The 8,502-nt window shown below is 38.2% G+C and overlaps 1 protein-coding gene across 1 annotated transcript in view; it reads left to right on the top strand.

Annotated features, from left to right (window-relative positions):
- Positions 1 to 2,177: 2,177 nt before the first annotated feature.
- Positions 2,178 to 8,502, top strand: part of LOC137972178 (signal peptide, CUB and EGF-like domain-containing protein 2) — a 42,198-nt gene continuing 35,873 nt past the window's right edge. Inside the window, exons 1-4 of the mRNA XM_068819027.1 lie at positions 2,178 to 2,516; positions 2,746 to 3,420; positions 6,874 to 6,993; positions 7,467 to 7,589. Coding sequence (XP_068675128.1) covers positions 2,456 to 2,516; positions 2,746 to 3,420; positions 6,874 to 6,993; positions 7,467 to 7,589 — 979 coding nt within the window. The 5' untranslated portion in view covers positions 2,178 to 2,455. The remainder of the gene's footprint in view (positions 2,517 to 2,745; positions 3,421 to 6,873; positions 6,994 to 7,466; positions 7,590 to 8,502) is intronic.

The raw sequence follows: 8,502 nt of genomic DNA on the forward strand, positions 1-8,502 counted from the left end.
TGGACATCTTTGACGGATTTTCGCCATTCTGGATAGGAATATTGCCAATGCAAACTTGAAAACATTCTCGCGAATAACTATAATCATTTTAAGTAGCTTAAACATGTTTCGAGAATATTTGTATGAAAGAAGTCTTCGAAAACAAGAGAAGAATAGGATTTGAAAGATTCAACATCGAACATTGCGTTATTAAAAAAAATTCTCACTTTTTTGGCTGGGAATCAATGCTTTGAAGGCCTGGTTACCAGCCGCTGACACTGGAAAGCCCGGAGCCCTGTGGATAATCATTGAAGTGATTTTTCAGTAGAAAGTTGGCAGAGTTCCCAGGTTGTTCTCTTTATTAAGTGACTCGAAATAAGCAATCGAGAAAATGTAGGTAGAAACTCGTATGCTCGAATGTCCACAACTGAAATATTGGGGCAAGTATGCGCAGAAATATTAATTACCGAAAGTAGAAAACTACATCTTTCCCTAATTCTCGGCGTGGGTGTAGTGACTTATAGAGTGAACATCCTTCATACTTTTTTGACTGAAGAACATAGCAATGCGACTTTTGCTCAAAACATAATTGTTCTTTTAAAAATGTTATGTGGAATTCGAAGCACTCTGACAATCGCATCACTCAACACATCTTTGATGTCTTAAAAATAGTTCTTTTTTGCCTGCTAAGGTTCTGAAAAGTATTAGTTATCAATTACTATGCTATCTTTCATCTAATAGTCAAAATTCTTAACCTTTGTCGTTCATCGAAAACATCAAAGGATGAGACCTTGGGTAGCTGAAGAGAGCAACATTCTCGCGGACTCTTAGGAAATGTGCGAAGCGGAAAAAACATATAGATTCACACAGAGATGACGCAAAAGCCTGACAAATTGATATTCCTCTTTGTGGATTTCTTTTTAAAATTTGATCTCATTTTGTGTGTAAATACACCATAAAGATTCGTCATTAAAAGAGATTATCTTTAATCCTGTTTCCATTGATTGGCCCTTGCAATGGCATTCCATTTTGAATAAAATTTGCAAAAAAATCCTATGTTTTCTAACTCTTTCTGGACGCAGAAATATTGTCTTCTTACCAGACTGAAGCAAGTAGCACAGGAACTCATAAATTACATAAGAATTTCGAGCCTGTTATGCAACATTTCTATTTTAAGTAAGTACAGGAGCCCGTCAACTCCTGGCAACTGGGTACTTTTCAGCAAAGAAACACCTATCAACAACTATAATTTGGTGTGGACAATTTCTTCAATGGAATCAAAATTTAATTAAGAAAGAAAAAGTAGACTAATTGGCAAAGTGATAGGCTTTTACGAAGCCGACATACCATCCAAGAGAACACAGAATGAAAAAGAGACAAGATAGAGTAAAAATATAAAATTGGGCAACAAAAAATGCCCCAGACTAAAACGCACGCGTGAACAACTGAATGTCAAGTCCGGACCAATCAAACTTCGATAGATAATGCTTTAATGAAAGCATTCAATGGGGTTTAAATGCCCTCGGGGTTTTTCGACAAAGGGGTTACTAGAAAAAAGTCGTTTTCATGAATTTTCCCTTGTTTCTGAGCTCACAGTGTTTGTTTTAAAATACTCATGTCATTGATTGCCGCGAGTGCACAGCATTAAACCGAGCTTCAAACCACATCTCTACATCGCCTGCGCATCATATATAAGAAAAAACCAGCCGGCATGAAGCATGTGGGTACTTGTAATACGGGATGCAAGGGCGTGAGGTTAAGGAAACGTGGATAGTATTTTGATCGTATAAATGTTAAATTGTCAACTCAAAGCACGATATAATATTGTCGCCGTCTTGCTTGACACTTGCATTATTCCATTAAAAAAATTAACACTGATTATAGCTATCGTGTGAAAAATCTCGTTTTACTGTGAATGATTGTGAATAAGGAATTGGCATAACTTGAAGCTTAATATAATCCTTCATCGTCGCCGTTTAGGCTTACACAATGTTTTCCGACTGAGAACAGTTTATAGGATAATACGAAAATTTCAGTCTTTCAGAGGACATTTGATCTCACCATGTGATTTGATCTTTGATCCTTGGTTGAAATTGCAACCGATCCCAGTTTCCTGCACAGCCCCGGCAGAGGAAATGTCTATACTTCAATGAGCGCATATACAAATTCTCTTGTCAAGAGTGATAAGTGATTCGAATAAAAGGCATTCGTCACATAACAATCCAACCAATTAGCAGAACACAGAACAGACGCCATCCGTACACCGTATCCACTTGTGTCAATGATAGTGGAGCGATCAGAACCTTCATCGTGGATCTACGCTTTGGAATTTTACGACTTTCTTTGTGAGCGGATCAGTAGAATCGAATCATCAACTTATTAATCACGATCTGCGTTAATCTTTCAATTAACTTTTCGTGTTGATTCAGGCCGTCAAACAAACCTTCAATCAGTTTGAGAAGCTCCGTTGAGCACAATGACTTTCTGTGATTTCCAATTACCGTTGCGGGCTTTTCTTCTTCTACTTCACACAAAAGGTTTGAATTTTAACCTGATTACACTTCTAACACTTTAAAAACCTTTGTTATGTACTTCCATAAATTTTCTCAGAGACAGCGCAGCTGTTTTGTGCAAAAGATTTTCCCATGGCCCCGATTTCTTTTAGTGGGTCAAATAGGTTTTATGTTGACATACCCACACTGTTGTTAGCGTTTCTTTCTAGAGGTTTCATTATATGTTTAACTTACGAACCTTACTGTAATTTAGCCCTACACAGCGCAAGCAAAATGCCTGCAGTGGAAATAGATCTGGATAAAGGCCTTGCAACACCATCAAGCCCATCAATCAAATCACAGGTCACCTTAATTCACAGTCCAACTCCGTCTTCTAGGCCAGGGCTGTGCGATGGCCAAGCTCTTGTCCGTCTGGATTTTAGCGGGCCGTACAAAAAGGCTAGGATCGAGCTCATTTATGGTGGCGAGCCGCATCTCTGGACCACCACCATCTCGGATACAGAGATGAGTTATGGATTCGGTTCGAATCACGAATTCACAAGTAACTGCGCTTCGGTACAAGTATACAACCGTCAATTTAGAGTTTATAGCAATAAGCTACCGGGTTTCAAGAACAACACAATCAATGGAAACACTTTGATGGCAGTCGTTGACGATACCGTGGAAAAGGGAACAAATATGACAATCGATATATCCGATGAGACGGTGCTATGGAAAATGCAGCACGCCAACTCGACTAAGAAAGGAAAGTTTATGGGTTTTTATCGAGAGCCCTACCTCTTCACCCTCTCAGGGCAAGCCTCGATTTACGGTCCTCCAACAGACACTTTTGTCTACGCTGGATTTAACCGAGTTCCTTATGGCAGCTTTCACAACGGATCGGGGCTTTGTCAGGTGCGAATAACTTTCAAAAAGGATTTGGGAAAAGGTAAGGGTACATTGCCTTTGAAACATTCGTTTCCCCAAAAGAATATTTTTCTGATGTTTACTAAATGCGGATTAACCGTGACTTGCTAGTGTCTGTGTTTACATGTTACTTACCAAACGTTAATTGTAGCAGTCGGAAAGATAAAATTCTAATTTGACGTCGGTTCAATGGGCGTTAATTTTCAGTGATTGATATGCTCGCACCCCTCCACAAAAAAGTTTTACAAGACATATTTGTTTTTCAGGACAGATGTGTTTATTTGTTGAAAAGCCTGTCTTTTTATAGAACACTAAATTTATGTGTTTGTCACTTTGTTGGATCAGCTCCTGGGTTCTGTGCAGTCAAATGGGTTCCATGCACTTAAATGGGTGCACTGGGTTCAATTCACTGGAATGGCTTCTTTCCACTAGAACGAGATTTAACCAGTACCATTTGCTACGAAAAAGACTTAATGATGAGCTCCCCTACGCCAACAGCTGACCTACGCCAGTCAAAATAAGCATGTTTCGGATTGGTTACCACATTGTGAATGGAGAAAAAAAAAGACTGCTTCCTAATAGGAGTTTCAGCATCCTTACGTCACGCAGAGTTTTGTTTCTCAATCTTTTTCTTATTCATTCCTCATCGAAACAACTCCCACGCTTTTAAACACAACAGGTCATCACTCTTTGGGGCATGTTACAACCTGCTTGGACCGTCCGTCTTTCTCTGGTTTCCGGAAATGAAAATCTTTTGGAAGCTTGAATTTCGGACGTTATTGCCCAAAGACAACCGCCCGTTTTGGAGATAAAAATTAAAACCATACACAGGAACAAAAACTAAAACTCTTTGTGTTTTGCCATAAGGGAGATAACGATCGTTGTCAATTCAACAACAACAATTTAAACGATTATTATTGCGTTTTAACTGAAGCCATTTGGCGTCCAAATTCGCATTTTTTTCACGGAAGACGCAAGTGTTTCTACGTAGGCATTACAAACATAACCCGTTGAGAAAATCACTTTTAAATTGATGTTGTCTTTTCTACCATACGCTACTCACAAAAGCGTCAAATTGACAAGACTAATTATTTCCCAATCATATTTGTGCATGTTGTTCTCATATTGCTGTAAAGTGACCTCTTTTTAGTTCGTGTTATGAGGACTGAAGCAACGCATTCCACTTCGTGAAAAAAAAAAAACTAGTTCTAAGAGTCAGCCCAAACAACGGAAATTTGCATCCCGATTTCCTGATTATTGATTTTGTAGTTGCTAAGATCAGAGCGCAGTAGGCTTTTCTAACATTTGACTTATACTTTAGAGCCGATTGTAATTTTCGTTGCTCCGTGTTAACTAATTTCCGCTTCTTCTCTTAGCTCCGGCGTTGCTACTCTTAAATGCAGACACGTCAGAATATCTTCCACATTTTCTTCTCTGTGCGTTGATCTTGCGGGACTCAATGCATCCGTTACTAGGTGAAATGTTTATGCGAAAGAACACCAAAAAGCCAACTTGTCAAAAGTACGTAATTAAAAACAAAAACAACATGGAGGTTAAAATTGAAGCGGACTAATCCCTTAAACACGTTCTGCAAACTGAGATAATAATGTTGTCTTTACAAAAAGAGGAAAATTCTCAGTTACGAAAGTTGCCCTCTTCTTTGATGCTGAGTCTTACAAGGTGCTGCAACAGGACGCAAACATTGTTTGCCAACAAATCCCAACATATTAGGAGTTACATGTTGCGTCCGTTTTCGAGGGGCCGTTCTTTTTAAGAAAATGCGTAAAAAATGTTAAAGGAACAAAAAACTGTCGCACTGAGCCGAGTGAAAAATTCTCGTTAATTAGGGAATATTTGAACGGAAGTACAAGAAAATTACGCAGAAAAGATACATACATATTCAAGCATTATTAACAAGTACAAGATTTCTTTTCGCAACAGAAGAAGTGTTGATTAATTTAATGCTCATTTATTGATTTGAAGAGGGTAATGGTTGAATTGGTCTGTCAACATTTGAGAAATAATGTGTTTGCAGATTGTTTGCTCTGAAAAATTTATACCGGAAAAAGAAAATTGTTTTCAAAGGAATCATGTTATTTATGGGTTCGATTGAACAGTAACAAATATGCATGAATCCTACTGGAAAGAGCACATCTTCGCATAGACAGCGTGGAAACGTCCGGGTACTTTACAAATGAACATTAGGGTGTATCATCATGTGATAGCATGACAAGCGCTTTTAGTATTCAATTAACTCGGCTTAATCTGAAGCCCGTAACTGTGGCAGTAACTTAATCGGACAATCTATTAAATCTAATCCTGTGTTTATTCATAACAGGAACTAAATTGTTGACGGTTGAAAGATTTTGATATGTTTTGATAGAAAACAATGCCAATCTCTTTTAAATCTTCTATTAATATATGGATAACTTTGACAACAAATTTGTCCACGAACATTGATCAAAGGCGTAGCATCTGTAAGGAGAGATAAAAACACTCAAAATAGAGCCTTATTTCAAGTCATTAACCGAACTAGAAAAGACGTTTTTTAAAACGATTATGTCATAAATTAGTGATTTCACGTGAGAATTACTCATAGCATTTAGTCTAGACTTTTAAGAGCATTTTATGGTATCTTTAATATCTTTGTTTTTGTATCATCTTTGCAGTGAGATTAAAAGCACTTAAAATAGCCGCTATGACCCAGAAGATGAAAACAAAAACTAAAGGACGTGAACAATATGACATCTCGTCAGTTCTCACTTTTAAGCGTTCGTTACACTTTCCAGGAAATTATTTCAAAACATTTGTTAGTAACAACGAAATAAGAGCTGTGGCTCGCTAGTTAAACATTCATATGTATATAGCCTCTGCCGGCTTTTAACATGGTAACACAATTTTTATAGAACTACTCATTTATTTTTTTGATACAATTTTTCCTCTTTTTCCAAGCTAAAAGCTATTCTCGGTAATCCTTGACCCAGCTTTAAAAGAAACAAAACCTTGGCAAAGTCTCTTCAGTATCCATGCTCACCGTATTCTACAATAAAATCTGGTTTTTGCATCAATGCCAAGCATTCGTCTTCACTAAGCCCTCTTAGAAAAAATTTCCCACGAAGGGGCTCATTTCTCCCACGTTTGCCGAGTTCTTTCGAATTCTTTCGTAAAAGAAATTCTTGTGCGATTAAGATTATTCCGGAGTGTCAATCAATCTTTTTTAAAACAAGAGGAAAAGAGCTTGGAATTTGATTCCGTGGAATGTTTTTGTTGTTCTAGTCCCGTAAAAACAATTAAAACTTTTTTATAAGAATACAAAACCCTTAGTTTCTTCTTTAAGCCGAGAAAAGTCCCTTTTGACTGAGATTATCGCAACATTTTCTCAAAATTCTTCTTTATCTCACCCTCAACACTGTCATGTTAAATTTTTACCGAACAGTCTTCTGCTCTAATGATTTGCCATGGATTTAATCTTTAGGGTCACTATGCACCAGTGGTACGCATGATTGCAACACACATGCCATCTGTCTACCCACTAGGCGTGCCTATAAATGCATCTGCAAAGCTGGATTCCACGGTGACGGAAGAAATTGCAAAGGTAGGCCGCACGTTAGCTGAGTAAAGTACTCAGTATTACCTTAGATATTAGCCTAATAAGTTCCATTACTTATAATTCTACAGAGTGGGAAAGGCTATGTCCTGGCATCTACGGGTGAAATACTTCACTTCACCTTTAGAGGAGGTCTGGGGCCTAAATACGTTTTCCGCAAGTCCCGACACTTTTCGCGTGTCACAGTTCCCTGAACATTTTAAGAAGGGAGAGGTTTTAAAGACGTCAATTTTCATAATCATTTTGCTTTTTTTTTATCTTTTCTTACACCCTAAAAGACCAACTTTTTACACAAGTGGATGGGCAGTTTCAGCAATAGCTCTTCGTGCCAGAAAAATTATCGGGACTTTCGGGAAACGGGTCCCGGGGTACGGGACCGACATCTCTCGCCCAGATCACCCAGGATCGTACAGATGTCTTCAGATATTTTCAATTTTTGTGCTTTATTTTTTTTGCAAAAGAATACGATCCGTGCTCGATTGATAATGGCGGATGTCATCACATTTGTCACAACACCGGAGGACGAGTTTCTTGCAGCTGTAAGGACGGGTTCAAACTGCATCCAAATATGCGACACTGTCTGAGTAAGTAACATGACGCGTTTTTTTCGTCTCTGTCAGAAATCATTCACCTCTGGTAAAGACTTGTTCCATATCTCAAAGTGCCCTTGGACGTGAGGTGCCTGGGAATGAAATTAAATCACTGGAATCGAAATGCTAACAGTTAAGCCTAAATATTGTTTTAGGCCTAATTAGGCCTAAGGTTAGCATTTCTAAGGGCTTTGGGCTTTTTCAACAGTTTCATTATAACCTCAGTCTGCATTTTACACCGACCGATTCCAGTGATTTAATTTCATTCCCAGGCACCTCCGTCCAAGGACACTTTGAGATATGGAAACAAGTCTTTACCTTAAACTCTCAATAGACCAATTCTCGGTTTTCACATGACGTCACGACCGCCATGTTGGTGCCCCGACCAAATCCTCCGGGAATTTAACTATATTATTTATACAAACCGTCTTCCTTTTGTTTTCGTTGAAAAACATGGCTGTTGATCACGTGAGTGAAAACCAGCAATTTCGAGGCTCTGGAGAACTTTATAACGGTTTGTATGAGTTTATTCCCTAGAGCCTCGAGAATGACGCCTTTTGTTTAGGACTGGATTTTAATAAATCGAAATTGGTCTATTATCGTGAATGCTCTGTTCACTAAAACCTGTAAACAATAAGAACTATGAAACTAAATAAGGTGTTCCAAAACAAATTGTACCCATGCAGTTCTTGTGTGGCTTATTATAAGTGTTAAGGGGAAGGATACCCACTTTTTTTGCCATTGTTACGATCGCTGGTTTCACCAAGGTATACATACTCAAATTTTGATTAATCAGCGACTGGAACTGGGCAAAATCAAGCAAAACGTAAAAATAACTACTTAATACGTTAAAGGAAACTTAAATAAAAGCAGCAAATGCAAATGACGGGAGGAAGGGATGCGCTAA

This window comes from Montipora foliosa, chromosome 9 (assembly GCF_036669935.1).
Source record: "Montipora foliosa isolate CH-2021 chromosome 9, ASM3666993v2, whole genome shotgun sequence".
Lineage (NCBI taxonomy): Eukaryota > Metazoa > Cnidaria > Anthozoa > Scleractinia > Acroporidae > Montipora > Montipora foliosa.